Here is a 23,316-nt window from a genome sequence, read left to right on the forward strand (position 1 = left end):
TAACCTTTCTTATCTGTAAAATAAAGATAATAGTATTGCCTACCTCAGGGGTCATCAACCAAACACCTACAGGACATAGGTAGGTTTAAAAATAAGTCATGTGGCCTCCAAACTCTATATTTTATTTTCCTATTTGGTAGAGACAAGGATACCAGAAATATTTGTCTATTATAAGAAACAAGAAGACAGCACACATATGAAGTTAAATGGGAGTCCACAGGAAGCCGTGAGGCTCATAGCAAAGCCAGAGTGTCAACACCTCAGGTACTCAGCTACTACTTGGCACCGTCAGATAGTTACCCAGACTTGCCAGATTTCACTTCTATCAAAAGAATCTGGAAATGGATTTTTATGTGGGATCTCCTGATTTTTAAATATCGGTAAACATATTTTTAAAAAGGAATAAGCAAAAACAAAAAACAAAACAAAAACCCACCTTCAGCCTTCAGTATGTGACTTCTCTCTTAACCCAGAAGATCAAATGAGATAATGAATTTTAAGAGTCTAGCCTCTAATAAACACTGGGAGTAAGTAGGCAGTAGTTATCTCCCAGATTAAGCTCCTAGAAGGATCATAAAGGGGAAAGAGGCTTGGGACATGGGCATAGCCCATAGGACAAATCTAGGTGGGTGTTAGATGAAATGATGGGGCAGGACAGAGAAAATGAGAGAAGAGTGGAAATGAATTTCACCATCTGTTTTGTTTAGACCTGATTCTAGCTTTGTTCCATCTACTAAGACGATTTATTCAAAGCATCTGTCCTCGAGAGGAACTCCAAATCTGGTGCGGGAAACAATTAATCAGTGCGATGAACTCTAGAAGCAAGGCATAGACAAATGATAATGGAAGTCCATTTGTGCTAGGGGAGGAAAGGAAACGGGCAATGTACTTCGTGCAAGCGACGCCTGGATTTGAAAGATGATTCGAGTCTACCACTCAGAAAAGGCAGGAAGGACATTTTAGGCAGAAAGTATGTGCCCCTGGAAAACGTGGCGGAAGTCGGAATGGCTGGGGGTGGGTGAGGGAGGGGAGGTGAGAGATGAGGCTGGGACGGGTGGGTGGTAGCCAGATTGCCAAAGGTCTCTGTACTTCCTGCCGCAGCCTGTTTGCACCACATCCGAGAGTGGAGGCAGCCAAATGATCATCCATTTCTCTGGACGATCTCATTTTCTTCTCTTCTGTGTGAAATGTCACAGACTCTTCAAAAAATGTGTTCTGTCTCCTCTCTAAATGAAGGCTTCCCTGACTCGGCCTCCCTCTCTGCTAACCCCCTTTCCTGGGGCACAATTTATCCTTCTCCCAGCCGAGCTCTCGTAATGCTTCGCCCCGCTAATGTGTGCCCTACGCAACACTCCGTATAATTAGCTGCGTGTCTGTTTCCCAACTAACTGCAGGCACCCAGTCTTACTCTGTTTGTGGTGTCCCCTGCCTCGCCCATGAAGGGCTCAATAAATGTGCGTTGAATGGACGAACCCTGTCCAAGTGAGATAAGCTGGAAATAGAAGAAGTAGAAAAAAATTTTTTGATGTTCTTACTTGGCAAGGTAAGGTTTGTGATAGTACCTAGTGGGGAAAAGACTTGGCATTTGTGAAAGTTGATATGACCTATAATACAGGTTAGAATTCTGGGACTTGGTCCTGAGGAAAGAGTCAGTGAGAGATTTGAGGAGATCTTTAAGTTTTTTCCCTAAAGTCTCCTTGCCTTTTCCCTAAGGGCATAAATAGAAGCTTTGGGTATAGAGAACCAGGAACCCCACTTGCCATGTGTGGGGCAAAGGCCCCTCCTGTGTAACTAGAAGTAAAAAAAAAAAAAAAAAAAAGCAAGAAATCTTCTTTTAGACCGGCACAGGATTTTGGCTGAAGTTCAGCCATATACCTATTCTAAGCTGAATTTGGGTATAACCCTAATAATTACAGTTACTCTTTAGAGAAAGAGCCCAAGAGGTTTACCTGAAGATTTTTTCCAGATGTAAGCAGGTATGTGAGAAGCGCAGTAATGAAGATGTAAACCGGATGAGGCCATTTTGTGCCCCGTGGTCTTCCCTCCGATCGCTCGAATGCTAGAAGATGTTCCCCAGCAATCATAAGGATGATGCAACGCAGCCATCTAACAAACACCAGATGCCTGACTGGCCTTCCAAGCTGTAGTGTTAAAGAGAAGGGGGGGATGAAATACCAAGTTTGAATGCCTTTGCAGTTATCAATCTGTCATGAATTGTAATCAAACAGAAACAAACCTCTTTATTCCATCAGTTCCTGGGATAGGTCCATCATATGCCCTGCAGACCTGCTCTGGGTGTTGTAAGAGCCCTCAGGAATCTGTCCCCGCCTCTTCAGTCTCTGATTGCTAAATCTCACTGACTTAGTGAGAACGGTAAGGACACCCCATCTCCATGGCCCCGCCCAGGGCTGTACATCTTTCTAGATGAGAGGTTAACTGGATCAGCTGTGCCAGAAATGGGATGTTTTGATCAAGTGCATCTTTAGCATCACCTCTCTTCTTCCTTTTTTTCTACTTGGATCCAGAATGTGGCTTATTGTGTGTGTGTGTGTGTGTATGTGTTGTCTGTCTATGTGGTAGTTAGAAATCATTAGGAATATTAATGTTAGCCCTTAGGGAAAAAAATTAAACTCTCCATCAGTGAAGTATAAAAAAAAAAAAAATCAAGGTGTATGATGATTAATTAAGCCTTGTCTGAAATAAAGCATTCATACTGCAGATTATATTTTGGAAGGGTAAATTGCAATTAATTTGAAATAAGAAACGATATAAACACCTTTTTCTGCCTGTGTAAAACCTGCTGCTGAACTGTAGCCAAATAGCCGGTCTCCTACCTGGGGGGCAGTGTAGTGCTAAGTAGGAAGCCTTTGAATGAACTTGGATTTCAGTCTGGTGATGTACCAGCTTGTAACTTGGCTTAACGGTTCTGAGCTTTAGCTCCACCATCTGTTAAGTGGGGATAAGACTACCTACCTCATATTAAAGAAAACGGATCGAGTGCCTGACTTACAGAGATGACTTAATACACAGTATCATCAAGGTAAAAAGAAATCCCATGGTGAGGCTGAGGGCCTTGGGAATAAAGCGTCAGGCAACCACACCTTAACTCTTAAGGACTCTCTCCTGTGCGAATACAGACACTCTGCCTTACTTTGCTTTCTAGCTACTTCTACAGCTTTCTACACCCTACCCTGTAGGTACAATGCTGAAGTAAGCACTTGGTCCCTACAGGAGGACTTCCCTGCCGTTCATTCCTGAAAATCTGTCGGGTTCCTGCCCAGCCTGGATGATAAAGTGGGAGTTCATTTGCTGGGAGTGGAGTGGTGGACACTGCAGGGAGGGAAAGTGCAAAGCTTGAAATAAGAATGAGGTTCCCAGCATCCGTAATCTGACAAGTTAGTGTGGTTCTGCAGCCAGCCCAAAAATTGGGAAAGTGTCCTGTGGGCCTGACAATCTGATTTCGTTCCCAGATCTCATTCAGGTCATTCTGGCCTTCACCTGTGATGGTTCTGTGAAAGCCTTCGACTCGCATGGCAGCTACTTGGTCTAGAACCTCTGGTCATTGTCTGGCCAGTCCTTTTCCAGGTTGGCCAGTCCTTTTCCAGGTTGGTCCAGGATGAGGCCAGCCTCTGGGAGCAAGTGGGTGGGAAGTGGATTGCTAGAATATTCTTCTGTGGCACATGGCACTTTTTCAGGTCCCACTTCAAAATGGTAACATTTCTATCATTTCTGTAATGCACAATAAACTTTAATCAGAAGTCAGTACAGGTACTTGTAAACCTGTCCCCAAGGACAAGTTTTAATTCAACCTTTCTTGTATGCCAGCATCTCTTAGAATTCATTTCATTGTTAAGATCCGGGTAATGACAGCCGTTTTCTGACCAAATAATGCCACAATTCGAATACATGGTCCCTTCGTAAAAATCTCTTGATGTTTTAAAAAAAACAACAACCCATGTTGATGATGATGGAAGGTACAGGTACAAAGAAACAGAAGAGATAGGAAAGGTCATATGTCAATTTCTGCACTGAGACCTGTTCTCTAGTTCTTGGATTTGCTGAGCTGAGCCCGGCCACGGATATCCTGCAGTTCTAGAGAGGCACGGGTGAGCAACCCGTGTTCAACCCAGAAAGGCAAACTGGAGTGAAGGTGGTGCTGGTTGATGAGGACACGCTGGTGCTCCAGAACAAGACAAATGGGCAGCGAAGGATAGGACCAGCTGAGAGGCATGAAGCCTGGGGAAAACCTTTTGACTCATCTCTGTCGAAAGACAACCACTGATGACAAAACAAGGTATTTTTTTTTTTTAGATTTTATTTATTTATTTGAGAGAGAGAGAATGAGAGACAGAAAGCATGAGAGGGAGGAGGGTCAGAGGGAGAAGCAGACTCCCCGCTGAGCAGGGAGCCCGATGCGGGACTCGATCCCGGGACTCCAGGATCATGACCTGAGCTGAAGGCAGTCACTTAACCAACTGAGCCACCCAGGTGCCCCAAAACAAGGCATTTTTGAGTCATAAAGAAATGCTTTTAAAATTCAGACTGACGTTTTCCTCACTAAAAGTTCCGAGGCAATGGTTCGCAAACTAGAACAAGCACCATAATCCCACAAAGGGCTTGCTAAAACACATATCGCTAAGGTTCCACCCCAGAATTTTTATTGCAGTGAGTCTGGGAGGAAGCCTGAGAATGTGTATTTGTAGCAAGTTTCCGGGCACTATGGACGCTGCAGCCTGGGGACCACACTTTGAGAAGCCCTGTTCTAAGTCTAAGGTACACTGTGTGACATTGCTGGTCCATGGATGCCAGGATCCCAGGAATATGACTTAAAGAACTGGCTGAAAAGCAAAGTCTTCACCACCTCTTCACCTCACTTTTCCTCCACGAAAGAAACAAAGTCAACACAACAAACCGAAACATTTAAATGAAAGATTTCATCAACCAATAAATACTACACTGAAACTCGTCAGTACAGATGACTCTTAAAGGGGATTTCATCTGTGAGCCCTGGGGAATGCCTACCATATTTCCCTAGAGACCAATCCTTGACCACACTGGAAGTTTCCTGTCATATTATTTAACAGAGGCCGAAGGAATCAGCATGGTATCATTCCTACATTTTTATCCACGGAGTTACCACACTGGAGCTCCCCAAAGTCCATATTGAAGCCCTAAAATGTACACAAGCTGCTGAAGATTGTGCTGAGGGGAAGGTTGAGTAACTCTGGGAATGTTGCCCTTTCCTCCAATCTTTCAGATTCCTGGAGGCCTTTGCTGGGGCCCGAGGGATGGAGAGTTGGACTCGACCCTATGATGAGAGCCCCTCCATGCAAAGGCCACATCAGATAAAAGGCCCTCTGTGCAGACTACACACATATCAGCTGGGAGGAGGCTGACAGAGCATAGTGGCAAACTCCAGTGGATGGTCCTCGTGTCTGTGCTAAAAATAACAGGAGTCTTCAGGAAGCAGAACACATTTTTATAAAGAAATTTTATTGCATAATTTCTGTATACAATAAACATAGGAAAAGGGTTCTTTTAATGAAAATCTCATGACATTTTTCAAAAGTTTGGAATTGTTTGGAGAAAAACTATTACAAAGCTATCTAAGACAAAAATATCTGACCTTCAGAACAAATGATAATCTCTTTCATAACAGTCCACATTTAAAGCAAGGCATTTCAATTCAATTAACATGGAAAGGCTTTTAAATTGCTATGTCATTTGCATTAAGTATTTCAATGCATCTAAGAAGTGAAGAGTTTAAACACATAGAAATGTTCTCTTATACAGTATGTACTGCTGCTTTCTTCAGATCCATTCTGCATGACTCTATGGATGTCCTTTTTACACACCAGCAGAAACCTGCATCTCCTAATGGTACAGTAAGGGCTGAGTGCAGAGAGGGAAAGCCTCGTGCATTTCCTATGTTAAATGGCGCAGCCCCCACAGATGACATACACCTTGCCATATTGACGTAGTTCATTGCACTCCATATCCTGCAAAAATAAATCTAGTGCTCGACAGCTGACATTATTGCTCACCAACGTCTTAGTAATATATTTCTTTAACATAAGACAGAAATATACTGAAAGTTGATACCACTTAAACTCAAAGGCCATCTGGAATTAAACCACATGCATATACCCCACGTTTTTTTTTTGTTTTTTTGTTTGTTTGGTTTTTTTTTTTTTCGAGGGATGTTGCATTTTTCTTAAAGTTGATGCTGGAAAATGTGGTAGGAGAGACGCTGGCTTTCCTTGAAACAAAGACAAAGGATTAGAAAAGGAGTTTTTTGAGGGAAATGTTAAGCCCGATAATAAAAACGAGAGAACAATGAGAGTCCAGAATCTCTGGGGAGAGGGAAGAAGCCCCTTGTTTATCTTCCTTGTCCACCTCGACACGGTAGCCCGTGTCCAGCAGAAACCTGGGGCAGGCTACTATGTGTAGCTGGAGCAATGTGAGAAGTGCTGTGTGGCCCAAAGTGAGAAGTTCTGTGTGGGGCAGGGAAGTCCCGGGAGACCCCCTTCTTTAGCCAACCCCACATGGGATCCTTGAGTCTCTGGGAAATGATGGGCTTCCCTCTGTGAGGTCGGGATGGTCTGGGTCCTGAGGCTTCCATGGTCTTAAATTTTACATCTCAGTTCCAGAGGGACCCAGGGCCTGAGGTGAAACAGCTGGGAGCCGAGGAAGGAAGAGCATGACTTACCTGGCATCGTGAAGCTAGAGCATACGTGACAAGGAAGTCACCAGAATATCAGGCAGGGCCTCGCCAGGAAGCGTGTGTAGACACATGGAAGAATGTGGACATGACCACACTGCCACTTTGATTTGTTACTTTGCATTTTAACTTCTCATTGTTTCTCATTGTAAAACTGTCAAGTGTCCCTCTTTCTTATTTTTGTCTTGGTGCTTACAAGGAAAGATGTCAGTTTTCATAAGCTTTCAAAGATTTACAAAAGTAATATTTTTTAAAAACTACATTTCAGGATTAGCATTCAAGGCTACAAACACAGTATCTATCCATCATAAACTGCACCCTCAAACCTGGTTATGGCAATATCATCTTAAATCGCCACTGTTCATACTTGTGGAAACCTTATCGCGCACAATGCCATCCACTCGGGCAAGCTAAATGTTACACAGCAAAACGGAGCAGAACTTCTCAGAGTAAAACCAGCCATATTGCTACAAAGAAAAATTTCTGGCTCTTGGCCCAACTGTTTCCATACCAATCAGCTAAGTCAACCTTCTCTCCACTTCTTTCCATTTCAAATGCTTGGGCTTCAGCCTTTGAGGCAATTAGAACCAGATCAGTTTAATTTCACAACACCGATCTCAATGGTACAGCAATATTGTAAATTTGCCCTGAGAGTGTCAATTATTTTACAAATAATGTAGGTCCCAGTTTTTATATGAAGAGTAGGCATGGAGAGGCTAAATGGCTTGTCCCCTGTCACACAGCAGGGTGAGACTTGAGCTCCTGGTTCTTTCTACTTTAACCCCAAGCATCCTTCCAGAGGTCACCTGAACCTCTACGCACAAGATTCCCAGGTTTGGGCTCTGTTACTTGGAGTATCTTGTCGGCTTCTCTGCTCAGCACTGGGTATTTTAATACCCAGGACTTCCTCCTTGGTCCTCTCCACTCTCTCTTATTTCTGCTGCCTTGACGAGGTGTGTTGTCCCCAGTATTTTATTTTACACGGTGGGACTTACCAAAATGCCCTCCCAGCTGCAGCTGGTATTAGGTGTGGAGGGACAGACCTCGAAAAAGCAATGGCAAGTGTTCTTCTTTGTGGACTTTGGACAAAACGGGGCCCAGCATTTTATAGTTGTCTTATACTCCAATGTTTTCAATGGAAAATAAAATAAAATAAAGGCCTAACCGTGAGGTAATGTTTACTTCTCTGCCACAACACTCAGTGTAAACCATCCCCCCCCCCCGACCAGATCTGGCAACGATTTAACATAAGGAAAGACTTCAGACCTTCACACCCTTTTAGTGCGAATAAACGACCGTAGCTCAGACTTTCCACAGAGCTGAGCAGTCTCATCAGGCATCCGTCCGCCCCCGTCTCAGGTAGGCCTGCACAAATGCCTCAGGGCCACATGACTCGAAGGTCTGGTGCCCTGCTCTTGGTGCTCTGCTCTCTCCGCCACAGAGGGGTCTCTGATGGGAACACCGAGCACCCTCTGCCTCGTAAGCAAAGTGGGAGAAATCTCAAAAGAAGCCATGTGCTCAAAGAAAATAATGCCAAATGGTACTCAAGTGGCCTGGGAAAGAGGTTCACCAAACTATCTCCACTCGCTGAAGGTATAAGCGGTTCCGGATCTAGTTGATAGCAAAATACACTGATGGCCGGGGCCTCTGTCTAAGCAAAAGAAGAAAAATATCGATAGCACAAAACTGCCCTTATATTTTTTGAAAAAATATATCTAAGATAATTCTGAGTATTTTTTTTTTTTTAACAAGCTGCGCGATAAGTACACTTGCTTCCCCCACTCTCCACGACCCTACAGCTCCGCTTTGTCTGCGGGGGCCGGGCTGCCCACCCCACTGCCCCCCTGGGCACCACTGCCGTCTGCTGGCGTGAAGGACAAGGAAGCCGAGTTTATGCAGTATCTTTTGCCGGTGGGACGAGGGCCGTCATCGAAAATGTGCCCAAGGTGGGCGCCGCACTGAAAGAGAAGAGCGAAAATGTTAAGGGAGAATGCGTACAAAGCAGGCTTTGAGAGGAACTCACACGCAGCCGTTTAAATGGATGGGCAGCCTGTAGAGAAACGATGGAAACTATCATGGATGATTTCTAATCCGCCTGTCAATAGCCGCAAAGATGTTTCTGGCAGGCTCCGCACCACATGCTGAGACTGAAAAAACACTCGAACTGTGCGTATCAGAAATCATTTAGGAGCCACTGTATTTTTTTATCTATGAAGTCTCTCGGCCAGCTGAAAAATGACTGCAGGAATTTTATGAGTTGAGTTGACCCCTGATCTGCCCTTGTATGAAACATGGCAGAATAAAACCTCTCCTCCGCCCCTCCCCGCATTACTTTTGGCTTTGGATGGGTGGGTTTCAGAAATGCAGAAGTCCACCGTAAAAGATACTGTTCCACTGGCCATGACGGAGGTGACGTTTGCTTTCATGGGCAGTAAAACTTAACACCAGACCAGCCCTGGATGTTCCCGGAGCCCGGCAGAGTGATGGCAAGGCTCTACAGATTTGGTCACGGTCACCAGGCCTGCAGGTGTGGCAAGGATCACTGTCGCTGGCCCGCACTGTCCCTTCATTCTGGCGTCCAGCAGGTGCAGAGCCGCTGGGGTCTCTACCCAAGTGAACTGCATTCCATGGGGAAAGGAATAAGCTCAGATCCGTGCTCCTGCCTATCCAGAAAACTTGGGAAGGAGAAGAGGCCCAGAATCCAGGCAGAAGCACAAGGAGGGATGGTTGGCTATGATGATGTTCAAGAGAAATCCAGCCCAGGGATCATTTCTCCAGAAAGGCTGGCTCAGTGCATAAAACCCTGCACTGACCACTCTGACCTTGGGTAGGACCCCAGGCGACAACAGGGTATGTCACACTTAGCTGTCGTGCACCCTTTCTGAGCAGGGACAGGAGTGAGGGCGATGGAGACATCAGTACATCATATGCCAATAGGTTGTGAAACCACATCATTCGTCATGTCACAGAGAAACCAAAGCCTGGGGCAAATGACTTCCATTCATTCATGTAACAAGTAGTTAGGGAGCACCCGCTACACGCCAGGCATTGTCTCAGACTCTAGAGACACAGGCAACAATCCCTGGACTCATGGAGCTTACATTAGTGGGAGAGACAGCTAACACGCAGAGAAATAAGTTGACTCTCTAGTATGGTAGGTGGAATAAATGCTAAGGGGAAGGAAAAAAGAGGAAGTGATATGAAGTGTCAGGGTTGGGGGCTGATACTGCAGGTATGATGATGAGAGGCTATTCTCCTGGGGTGACTCTGGAATAAGAAGCCAAAGGAAGGGAAGGAGTGGGTATCAGAGGAGCATTTCGAGCAGATGGAAGAGTCAAGATTTAGGGAAGAACATGAGAAAAAAAGGTGTATAAATGATTTATTAATTCCTCTCACTGTGCTTGTTTGGTGTACAAAACCCTCAGAAAGTACAGGAAAAGAGAGGAGGAACTGACATGCAAATTGGTCTAATGAACCAAATGGAGATGATGAGAGAGAAGTGAAAGACTGTGCTCATTACAATGGAAAGAACTAGAATCTCAGTTTCCCTATCCTAAGTGCTACACTCAATTCTCAGGGGTTCTCTAGTTATTAATAAATAGCACAAATAGCAACTCTGACTATATGGCACTTCCATGTTAAAAGTGCATTCTTATTTTACTGCCAACATACTGTGTCAGCTTATTAAAGAACTAAAAATGAACCCTGAACTGATTTCATCTATTGCCTGGAAAATATGAAACAGGCCTAAAAAACAAATCTTGCACTATTTTACCACGTTCTATGCAGGTTTAGGTAATATCAAGGCTGACAGCTCAGATTGCTTTTCCTTTCTATAAACAACTGAGGCCAAATTTTCAGGCGTCAGCAGCTAAGATGCACCAGTAAAAATACATATGCTTACCCAATGGACACAGGAAAACACCTACTGCTGCCTGCCAAAACAGCACACAGGCCGACAGGAACTGGGGCTCTCGGTGACCAGTGTATGCGCACAATTATCGATCTCACATGCAGCTCTGGCACTTTGATCACTTGGCATCTGAGTGGTGGACATTGCACGTTAAAAGCCTCAGATAGGTTTTCTGGTTTTGTGTTTTAATGAGAGAATACGGCTATCTGGACGTTACCTTTATTAATCATCTCTTGGGCATATCTAGAAAATGGTTCTGTTTACCTTACTCCAAAAATAAGACACAGTAAGGATATACTTGAAGCTACTTAGGAGTATTTATATGGTCTTCATTTCCCAAATCATCTTGAACAAATCCAACTTAGAGTATGTAATCTGTTGAACCGTGTTGGTTATTGGTCTGCAGTTTTCGTTTGCAAAATCTGGAACTGGTGTTTTGCTTACACGGAAAGAAAAACACAGATTCTAGATGTCCCTAATCCGAAAGGAAAAGGGAGAGGGATGAAGAAGAGGACTTACAGTTAGGAAGAGGCAACAAAAATCATTGGCAGACAACTCTATGGGTTGGGGATGGGGTAGGGAAATCCTTGGAAAAGGCACGAGTCCCCTACAAATGAGAGTGATTGCTTCAACATCCTTGCCACAAGGTGTTCTGGAAGATTCACCCCAGGCTCCGACAACTGAGGGACGAGCACCATTTCAAAAAGTAGTCAGGTGTTCATTTATATCTGTGCCGCCACATACATGCCCACTCCAACGCCCGCCAAGCGGCAAAGCCATCTGTCTGCAGGAAGCCGAACCACGAAGCGCCATTTCTGCTTCCTCCCAGGTACACCCAGTCTCCCATAAACGTCTATTACCCAGTTTCTTTGAAAAGTGCACAGGTCCTGAAGGTTCCTCCCTGAGGGGAGCGCACATGGAGCCCATTCTTTCCGGCTTCTACCCCTGGCCGAAGGCTGGGATGATGAATGGAAGTTGTCAGCGATGCATTGTTTCTGTAGCCGCCTGTGAGCTTTGCCTCCCCGGCCCCATCCAACCGGCAATGCGTTGGGATTGCAGCACACCTGCTTGTAACTGAAACAAACTGGCTGCCCGATGAAGAAATCTCTGAGACCTGCTGTTGATGATTTATTTCAGGGTAAAATCTTTGGTGTGCATTTTGAAAGTGGTTTGAAAATGGTTACGCATTTATTGCATAGATAAGATACGAACTACAACTGAATATTCTAGCTCTCATTCTGAAAAAAGCATGAGATAATTGTTCAAAAGGAAATTTTAAAGTTCCCAGAGGAATCCTTTATCACCTAAGCCTCCCACTCAGAGAAGTTGGCAACTGGGGATCCTACAGAGAACCAAGGGAAAAGACACCCCCGGCCCCCAAAAAGTGATTGAACATCAAATTTAACATAATTCCTTAAAATCTGACTGCAATTCTCAATCATGGGCATAGGAAACACAAATAGTGCATTCAACACAGTTACATATTTCCGCACTGATGTATTTCCAACTGTCCTAGAGGGTTTTCTCCCAGCTATTTCTAGGACGTTTGGGGCTTTATTATTGTCATTTTCTCTTAAGTGTTTGATCTACAAGATGAAGCAGTTTCAAAGCAGGGCCTTTTACACTTGGGCACATGGGGCAGGATGAGAAGGAGAAAAGAGTTTAAGAAGAAAAGCAATTTACTTTGCCACTAGTATCCCGTTTTCTCCCACTGTTATTGAAGACACTTGTGTGTAAGTAGGCCTATTTTCCTCTGTGCTTGTGATATTAATCTTTTGCCAAGGAAATGATTGTGAAGTCACCAGTTTAGCATTATGATTTTACTGAAAGATCAAGAATAAGAGAGATGGGCTGTGAGTCTGAAGCCCTATTGTAACACATGGGTATCTTTAATCATCAGCAATATATGAGTTGTCATCTGCAAAAGATTAATAAGGTTTGGGGTTTTACCAAAATCTGCTTAACTTTTGAAAAATTCCGTGTATGGGTGGATATTTACCTTTCTGCTGATTTGGCTGCCTTAGAACAAATTAATAACGATCTAAAACAAACTTAAGGGACTCCACCGCAGATTCCAGCTAGTAATAGCAACAGGGAAAAATAGACTCCAACTCGCGTAAACTCAGGGATCTCATGGTTTCCTTAAAGATGATTTCCAAAGTTAAGTGATTTATTGGTCTCCCATTTGCTGCAGATGTAGAATTTTGATCTAAAGAAGGAAGAATTCCCCGAGTATTACCAGGAGGGGCTTACTTCTCTGAACTACAGCTTAAACCATGCAACTCTTACCTCTTTGCTCTGAATTTAAACTCTTGACAAAGCACTGCTTAACAGGCTGGGGTTGGACAATTAGGGAGAAGCTGTCAAACAATTATTCATAGTAGTCAGTGAAACTGGGACAGACTCGACATATTTTATCACTAGCTGAAAAGTGTAAATAAAACTTAAAAAAACTCTTTATAACTGCAAATTGTTAGAAAATTGCCATAGCTAGTGGGGGGGGAGAGATACTAAAGTGGACAGATTTAAGATAAAGACCCTCTTTGAAAGAGTTAATTAGAATATAATTCCGCAATTCAGCGGGTAGAATAGGAAAAGCAAACAAATACGGTTACAACAAAAATCAGAATGTAACAGGGCAACCTATTTCCTCCACAAGCAGGAATCCTAACGGAAGGCACCGAAGAATCTCCACCACCCTTGCTCGTTTTCTGTGCTGTTAACTTAAAGATGAGGCAGTGTGCTAGGTTTCTTACACAGCAGTTCTTTTAGAAGGACCTGACTGCACTCTTTCTCTGAAAAGTGACCAGTACTGAATCAATCTTAACTTTCTCAGCAAAATTTTACTAAAGTATTATTACCTGAAGAAGTCACGGGACATGTGGAAAAACTACAGGGTAGTATAAAGAGGTGGTAAGTTATGGCTCCCAACACATTTATAATCCCTTACCCAAATATGAGGTCTAATTCACTGCATAGCATGATCCATATCACAATTTAAAAAAAGAAAGAAAGAAAGAAAAGAAAAAGAAGAAGAATCCTAAATACTGGAGTAAGAATTACGGACCAACAGACCAAAAAAAAAAAAGGCCAAGCAAGTAGGTTGAGCCTACGGTTTTGTCTGAGAATGTCTATGAGATACCTAGGGCATCTAACAGATTCTTCATCAGACAAACCACATTGTTGCAATTCAGTCCAGAGAGGACAAGCCATGTGAATTCAAAATGGAACAAGAATTTTAGAAAGAGGAGAAGCAGATCAGAGTGAAGTTTCCTACACCACTTCCCCCCCAAAATGATGGGAGAAGCTGTGAGTAGGGGAAGAGACTACATAAACTGAATGAATAGAAGGTTAAAAAAAAAAAAAAGATAAACTTATGAAAAGTAGCATTAAGAATCAGAAACCAGAAAACAAAATACAAGTGTTTACGCTAGTATGGAAACCATTAAGTCAGTTATTTTTTTTCCAAGTTGAGATGAAAAGGATGAATGAGGTGCGCCTGAAGAAGTCTCTACCTTCAGCTCAGGTCATGATCCCAGGGGCCTGGGATCGAGCCCCGCATCAGGCTCCCTGCTCCGCGGGAAGCCTGCTTCTCCCTCTCCCACTCCCCCTGCTGTGTTCCCTCTCTCGCTGTGTCTCTCTCTGTCAAATTAATAAATCTTAAAAAAAAAAAAAAGATGAATGAGAAAATGGAAAAGAAAAAAGTCAAGAAAAATGTAGAACAAAAGGAAAATAAATGTGTGGATGAAACACACACAAAAGAAAGAAAGGAAGGAAAGAAGACAGACAGACAGACAGACACCCAGCACACTTTTAGTGAGTTATTACTGCTCTCGCGAGGCAGACATGCTCCACTCTGTCCACAGGGAGAAGAATCCAACAAACACGTCTTTCTTTAGTGCTCGAACCTGATTATTTTCTCCATGAAACTTCACAGAGCATGTATTTTTACACATGCCTTAATAGAACAAATTTCCCTCCCTCTTCTCTTTAAAGAGAAGACTTTTATTTAAGAAAGAGTCACATGCTTTCCAAATATGAGAAATAAAGGTGGTGGGGAAAGAAGCCAGAAGGGATAGGTAGGTGTTAGTTCCTCACCCAACCATTCAGAAAGGACCCCAAGTATAGTGATAGTCACTTAGGCCTTTGACCAAAGGGCTGAGAGCTGTGCCTTGTTTAGCTTAATACCTTTTTTTAAATGTTGCCTGATTTGGGCAGCTTGCAGGTTTCATTTCTCTTAGGTCACTGTAGAACCCCTTCATCTTCATAATGGTCTTTTCTTGACCACGACTAATATTATCTCTGTGGCTGGCACAGAGAAAGGACCAAGTTTATTCTGTGAATTTTAAGAATTAGTCACAGAGCATCAGAGACTAGGGCATTAAGGAAAGTTATTATCTTACGCCTCACATTTTCTGTGCCTTTTTTATTTGGTTCTCCTGGGACTCAATGTTTGAAAGTGGGTTCTGAATAAAACGGAGAGTAGCAGTCAAAGAACAGCCTTTAAGGCAGCTTAAAACAAAACACAACTGTTAGTCCTAAAAGAGGTTTATTAAGTACTACATACCAAAATATACATTACCATGTACCATCCTACCCAGTTATGTTTTTGTCGAATATTTTAGATTCCTGGGGAGATAATTATAACTAGTTTTTGTGGCAGTAATAAAAATATCAATTGAAATGCAACTGAATTCAAACCTGAATTAAATTAAACCTGCTAGAGAACATAGGATTTTTTTGTTTTAACATGACTCTTTATGGCCTATCTATCCAAGCACCCTAGAGCTCTGGAGCTCAATGCCCAAGTTTGAGTCTCAGCTCTGCTGCTTGAATCGATGTAGATTTACACAAGTGTAAGAAAGAAAGAAAGAGAACACAAATTCATCAGATGGTTAGCTTCTAACCAATCGCCCTCCCTACTTGGTAGTAAATATGTCACTTACTCCCTAAAACTCCTGTGCGTGATGAAGAGGGTTAAAGTGCAGGTAGAAGAATGTTGAGGGAGGCCCACGTGGCAATCACTTTGCTGTTTCAGCTGCCTGATGGTGTCCCCTTTACCTCTGATATGTGCAACAGACATCTCCCAACAAACTACTCTGTGCCACCGCACTCAGACTTTACATCTCACTTACGTAAAGCAGATTAGAACAGGACTGCCTACTCTAGAATGGAATCGCTTCTCGGCCTTTTGGCTAAGATCAAGTGTAGAATGGAATGTGCAGTTGCTCTTATTCTGTGTACAGAAGGTTCTGCCTATGTCTCTGAGTTTAAATACAAAATGCCCACAAGTTCAAGTCTCTTCATTGGCATAACAGATTAACTATCTTTGCCTCCTCAGCACATACTCATTTTCTCCTGTAGAGCCTGCCCTAATCCGGTTAGAGCAGAGTGACAGGAACTAATTCGAACATCCTTGGAAATGAACACGGGTCCATATACTAGGGGAAGTAGAGGAGGCGTTACCTTATCACGTATCCTCACTCTGAGCTCGTACAGCCTACCACTGCGCCTCCTCTTCCCATTGCCCATTCTCCAACCTCCCCCCCACACCCACACCCACACAGGGAAAGCTGTCTCTGGGGTCTTGGCTGACCATGTTGAGATCATCACAGCTGAACAACACGTGCACAGAACTGCGGGGAGAGGGGTATTCTCTAAATATCAGATTATACAAAGCCACATAATGAGACCTTCCTATGCCCTAAGAACAGCCCATTCCCTGCTGTACTCATTCGACTGAAGATGATTTTTCCTACGGTTCTTTTTTTTTTTTAATAGTGTTGAAGCCAATGACAGGCATTCAATTGGACTTGCTGAACACCTGAAGACTGAGCTATCATTACTTTATAGAGACTTCATTGTGCTCGTCCGTCCCTTTTGTGATCAGTCACTTGGACTTAGTTGCTATATTTAGCACAACCAGGAGTCCAGAAAGTGTTTGCCATGCAGAGCGAGCAGCATAGTGGGTTTTTGGGTGACATTAACTGACCTGAGAGCAGCTCGTTTCCACCCTGTGCATCCCGTAGGAAAAGTCGTCCGTGAACGTGATTGCATCAGAACTGATCACATCGTGGAATGAAGGCCAACCTGGGGCAGAGCAGCACCAGAACAAAACAGGACAGAGAGACAGCCTTGGGTTAGAATATAATTTTAAAGAACTACTAAGCAAAGAATGAAAATCTTTAGTATATGAATCATGCTTAACTTCTTCAACCTGAAAAAAAAAAGGTCAAAAGCTGAAGGATAATATATTTCCTAAGAGTACAACTCTTTTTAAAGAATAACTTTCTCCTCACATTCAGATCACAGTTGCATTGGGAGTTTATGTTTCAAGAAGCATTCTTAGACCATCCAGTAGTTTTCTAGAGCGCCTCTGGATTTGTAAAGCTCTCTCTTGCCACTTGGTCTTGTCTCTCATCTTCAGAGTCACTGGGCACCCACTAGGAGTCTTAACAGTGTGACATTTTCCAAAACACAATCCAGTTGGTTTTTTTTTAATTTAAAAATTTATTTATTTGAGAGAGAGAGAGCACGCGCGCGCATACGCATGTGCCATGGGGAGAGGGACAGAGGGAGAGAAAGAGAGAAATCCTCAAACAGACTCCCCACTGAGCACGGAGCCTGACACAGGGCTGGATCCCAGGACCCCAAAATCATGACCTGAGCCCATACCAAGAGTCAGACACTCAACCAACTGAGCCACTTGGGTGCCCCACCCCCACCGCTTTTTTTTTCTTTTTTAAGATTTATTTATTTTTTAAGGATTGATTTATTACAATTGTTCTGGCTGTTAACTTTTCAACTTTCCATGCCTCTTTAGGAAGCATGCTTTTTCAGTACTTAGTTTGTTAAAATATTAAAAAAATGACTATTCCATAGTTTCCATCTTAATCTAATTTCTTGGGACAGGGCTATCTGGAAAGCAGCTTCTATTTTATGGGCAAAAGGCTTGCTTACTTCCTAGAAGAAAGTCATAGAGCAGTGTTCTTCAGGCATCTCTAGGGAGCACCTTCTCTCAAATAGCATCTTGTTCCAATTTTAATTTATTCAAATGATTTTTTAAATATGCACACACGGCTTTAAGAAACTCAGTGATAAGGACCATAAGATTGTACAAATGTTTATGGGTGTACAGTCAGGTTTTATGTTCAGTACTTCTAGGCATGTTTTTACATATTTCCAGAACATTTGTCGGGAGTTCCTGAGCTGAAGCCCAAAATGATGGAAGAGGTGTGATGTTGCCGAACTGCTGGTACAGTTTTGTTTTTTTTTTTCTCTTCCAGAAGCCAAATTTATTCCTGTAGAAAGGAGGAAGCCCTTTAAAAATACGGTGCTTTGTGTTAATACACCAACTGAAAGAAAACAGAATGCAGACTTCAACAATTTGATTTCCAGTTTCAAACAAAACAAATTAGCTCAGGCCAAGTTTTGATAAGAAACTCCTCTAAACCCCCCACTCCCCACTAGGCAACAGTATAACTTTCACAGTTGGTGCTGGATTTAACACCCAGAGTTGAAACACTTTCCAATTCCCCGATTTGAGTTCAAGATAGCTACAAATCACCAGGAAAACCTTAATTTTCTAGATATAAGATAACATTCCTCGAAAAACAATCACACCAAGACACACCAGTACTCTTAAGAAAACTTGTCTTTCCCTGTTTTCTAAATTCTAAAGAGAATCTAAACATATTCTAGGCTACAGTTTTGGGTTTACAATGACTACTTGGCACATTTACGTATTCTTCTTTGTTCAATGGCAGAAGTGCCAATGGCTAGAAAAAGAGAGGTTTAAAGGTGATGTTTGAAGACATTAAAAATTAATTTAGCTATGAAACAAAAGAGAACATTCTATATTTTTTAACCTTCCATGTTATAACTCATTTGATTGCTGGTTATGGCAACTAATATTATGGAGGGACATATTTGATTTGGTAGTAAACAGGTAAAGAGTTAGGAATTTATTTTTTAATTTTCCATAAAGCTACCCTCCAACACACATACATTTTCCTATTTCTAGAATTCAGAATAGGTAGGGAGAAATGTATATAAAATATATATTCCCTCTTCCCATGCTACTTCTTCATATTATATACACTTATCTTGTTCTACTTATCATACTGGATTTTTGACTTGTTTCCATGCTTTCCTCACTAGATGGTGAGCACTTTTAAGGCAGAGTCTGCATAAACAAGAAGACAGGATGGATAATTACGGTACAGCACAGAGTCCCACAGGAGACAGAAAATATAATCACATTCCTTTTTTACAGAATAGACTAAGAAATTAGCGATGCTATTTTTTCACTGGAGTATTCAACTTGGCTCAAACACCATAATTAAGCTTCTCTTTATAGGTAGAGTAAGCTTATTATTTACTTAGGATGGTAAATGCATGAAGACCATCTAGGTCACTAACTCAGGATTTTTTGTGAGGAGGAGAGGGAGAGGGAGCCGAAGGGTATGGTACTTGCCAATATTACACAGTCAGTACGTGGCAGAGCCAAAGCTAGAATCTGTATTCTGACTTTAGTCTAGGGTTCTCTTCTCACATTCCACTTTCTTCCTCAATACGAGGTCAAGACATCATTCATTTCAATACTATAATACGAAGGAGATTGTAGGTTTTAAGAAATATGTTTAGTGCCATGTCTGGATTGGTTGGTAGGTACATCGTTGCACTTAGGAGCTTCTAGGTGGAAGCAGATAATGAATGTATCCTCAACAATACTGATTCTCTCACTAACAACCAAACTGTTCAAAGAGAAAGTCCAAGAGTAATGACATAAATGACGTAATCTACTTTGGGACATGGATAATTTTTTATTCGTTTAATCTAAAATAACCACAAATACTTAGAAGCTCACCTTAGGTAATAATATTGAGAAAACTGTCATTTCTATTTGGGGTTTCTTCATTCTAATTCTTTCCTAACTATTGTGAATCATTGCCTATTAAAAATTTGGGGGAGGGAAGGGAACTGCTTTCAAATGAGCTATTAAATTATACAGCTATACATTTTGTCTCCATGAATTAAATATTTATAGAATTTTCCAGAAGACTATATTCAAGAGCAGACAAGGATGAGGTGTAGTGACATGGAGTCGGGGTTCTCAAAAGATTTCAATGTTTCTGGGAAAACTGTTGACACTTGAATAGTTTATTGGTTGTTTCCCATGGCGTTGGTTAAATATCAGAAGAAACACTAAAAAACCAACCAAAAAAAAAAAAATTATCTTCAAAACTCCCCCAAATTCAGTGTCTCTCTGCGCAGTAAGAGAAAGGCAGTTTTCAAGATGGAATATTTGATAGGTCATCCGAATCTTAGTGGAGATTGACAAGGGCAACCATGTTGAAGACTATAAGTAACCCCGTGTGATGGAACATGTTTCAGAAGAGAATCATGGCCAACTTCAATAAGTTTGACACAGGAGAACATTGAATTTTTTTCTCTAGGTCTCCCAGATAAAGCTGAAGGAGAATCCATCAGAAAAGCAAGTCCTTATTGACAATCAAACGAAGAAGGACCTTCACCCAAGAATAAATTGTCTCATGGCAGAGAAGCCACAGAGATGACAGCACTTTGAAAGCGGAATTCCCTCATCATGTGAAAGTATTTAAAGGAGGAACTCTTCACTGCTGCAAAAATCCTCAAAGGAAACCCTGCCTCCACTCCAAATAATAAGGAAAGTGCTTCAAAGAGTGATAGGCAAGACTGAAGCAATCTGGGTCTTGTTGAGAAAATTATCTTGAGCAAAAGGGGGAGGGGATGTGTTTATGTCAGTTTTGACATTAAAGAAAGATCATCCATCCTCCTTTCTTTAGGATTTCCCTTTTGGTCTTCTCATCTAACAAAACATTATTTGTTTTGGATGCATTCCATGCACTTTTTGAAAGAACAGTCATTCGAAAACCTGGATAAACAGAGTTGGCTCACCCCACCCCCAAGACATCCCTTTGTTTCTATGTGATGAGCTCAGATTGGGGGGTATTATTGTTTTATTTCTAAAAATATAAGCTGTACTTTTTAGATATTAGCCTGTTGTTATCGGGAATGTCTTGTATTCAATAAATAGATTCTCCTCTCAACGAATCCTCATCTGCAGACAGCATATAAATACAGGTAGCCCAAGCACAACAGCTGCGTGGGGCTGTCGGCAGTCCTGCTCCCGTGTGACCCGACGACCACTGGGCCACACTAATGGGCAGAAGGCCCTTGACAGTATTGGCATAATGGGCAGCAAATCCAGGATATGTTCATTTACATCTCAAATATAAGAGCAAGTGATTCCGTTTGTTAGTAGTAGATCTTTGGCACTTGCTACCCTCTACACTAGGGTGGATTTTTTTTTTTTTTTAGATTGCAGTAAAAAGAATTATTCCTTCTCACGCAGAATGGGGCTTACTAAAGCTGCTCAGAATCTCCTCGAACCCATCCCTGAACAGTGACACAGCTTTCCACAGGTGGTTTTCTGCTGACACACTTTAAATGTTTCACTCCAACTGCCTCCTGAGAAAAACTTGCTCTTCTCTCCATCCCAACCTTTTCCTCCTTCCTTTCAAAAATCTTTGAAACAAGTTGTTAAAACTAGCAACAGGTTATAAACAAGTTGAAGCCAATCCCATCTGTACCATATCTAGAAAATGTGGCCCTTCATTCCCTACTCTTAATTTAACAAGGATTTGCTATACAGCTGCCACATTCCCTGGATCGTCCCCCAACCCCCAAATAAAAATGAGAAACCCCAGTAAATTAGCTACGTGACCCATCAGTAGAACACGGCAGAAACTACCCGTGCCCGAGAATTCATTAAATTGAAATGTAATTACAAACATTTTATTATCTTCAAATGCAAAATCAGTTTGAGCACAGTAAATTCCACTTGGGCTCGGGTGATGGTTTAATAATGGTAAATATTTGAGCGTGGTTTCAGTGAGACACACGGGACATTTACAGACCTGTGGTTTTCTGCATGTACCAATTCTCACAGCTCTATGATTCTAGGACCGTGTTTCAGAACTTGTAGCTTTTAGTATCTCTGAAGCCAGGATCTGTTAACCTCACTGACCACGATTTACCTTATTAGCTACCTCAACCAAATAAGACAACATTTTGCGAAGACCCCCTGCTAACAAGAATTGTTTGAAGTTTAGAGCTCTGATTCTTGCCCCTTTATTCACTGCGATTCGACACTTCAAGCATTAGCTTTTATCTCATTCTTAAAAGGATGATACTCTATTCCCCCTCAAAGACCCAAAAGTTTAAGTAGTAATCAACCAAATATATGCATGTTGTAGAAAATCAAAGAGTGCAAGATGACTCATAGTGAAATGTTCCCTTTCAATATTTCCCACCCCTGCAAACAACCATGTTTATTAACAGGTTTTAGGTTTAATTCTAAAAAATATGCTTCTGCCGCTCCCTCTTGATTCCTTCATTTTAAATCTGCACTATCCAATACAGAAGCTATAAGCCACATGCTGCAATTTAAGTTTAAATCAATTAAAATTAAATAGAATTTCAGCTCTTCAGTCATACTAGCCACATTTCAAGTTCTCAACAGTTACATGTAGTGAATGGCCACTACACTGGACAACACAGGCACTACAGGTAGAGAATATTTCCAACATCATTTCCACAGACAGAGAAATCCCCACCATCGGACAGTGCTGGTTTGACATTACAAATTGATTCCCTCCTGTCAACGATGAAGACTAAGCCTCCACACTTCCACTAATCTCCCTTCCCTTCCCCCTTGCAATTTTTGATAGTTATATTATTTTTAATTCTTTTAAAACTTTGTTTGGTACCATGTGCCTCTTGAACTAGACCGTAAGTTCAATAAGAGTGGAGGGTTTGTCAGTTTTGTCCACCAGTGTATTGCCAATCACCTAAAACAGTGCCTGAGACAGAAGAGGTGTTGCAGAAACTGTCTGATGGATGAACACACGAATGCATGACTATCCTATAGCTTAACATCGTCGGACCCTTCAGTCTGCAAGACGGCCTTGGCACCCCATCCTCCTTCTACCTACTCTTTTCCCCCATTCTAATGCCCAACCTTAATGAAGTCTTCTATGCTTTTCTATGGGTTGATTCTAAGACTTGAAAACTAGTAAATGACGTTAGTATTATTATGGCTACATACATGTTGCTTACTGCACAGCTAAAGACTGCTGGGATTGTATCTCCTTCTCCAACAGTCCAACTGGCATAACCCCAGGCTGCCTAAAGTCAAACAGATTTTCCTTCTTTTACACTGCATCACTATAAAAAAGGCAGGCCACGTGTTCTTTTATTTTTTTGTTTGGACCATGACTTTCTTATACAATTGTACAAATTTCCTCTGTAATTCAACATTTTACTTTTTGAATTTTAATTACAAATATTTCAACCATATGTAAAAATATGTAGAATACATAGGCATCCGTGTTTTAACAGATATTAACTACCCAAGTTTAACTGATAATATTTTTTCTATATTGTCTCAGATTTTTCTCTTTTTCTAACAAAATAACATGTTACAATTATAGCCAGATCTGCCTCCAGCCTTCTCCCCTACTCCTACACTTCCTGGTGCCCCAGAGAGAATTGTTTACGTACCCTTCCCACACTTCTTTTGATTCATTTTCTACATATGTCTATATTCATAAACAATATATAATGTTTTAAATGTTAA

The 23,316-nt window shown here is 41.9% G+C and overlaps 1 protein-coding gene across 2 annotated transcripts in view; it reads right to left on the bottom strand.

The window, feature by feature from the left end:
* Window positions 1-5,489: 5,489 nt before the first annotated feature.
* Window positions 5,490-23,316, bottom strand: part of MSRB3 (methionine sulfoxide reductase B3) — a 168,279-nt gene continuing 150,452 nt past the window's right edge. For both annotated transcript variants that reach the window (XM_021678683.2, XM_021678684.2), the window contains 2 exons: window positions 16,627-16,724; window positions 5,490-8,679 (listed from right to left, as the gene is read on the bottom strand). In XM_021678683.2, coding sequence (XP_021534358.1) covers window positions 8,515-8,679; window positions 16,627-16,724 — 263 coding nt within the window. In that variant the 3' untranslated portion in view covers window positions 5,490-8,514. The remainder of the gene's footprint in view (window positions 8,680-16,626; window positions 16,725-23,316) is intronic.

Source organism: Neomonachus schauinslandi, chromosome 5, assembly GCF_002201575.2.
Source record: "Neomonachus schauinslandi chromosome 5, ASM220157v2, whole genome shotgun sequence".
In the NCBI taxonomy this organism is placed as follows: Eukaryota; Metazoa; Chordata; class Mammalia; order Carnivora; family Phocidae; genus Neomonachus; species Neomonachus schauinslandi.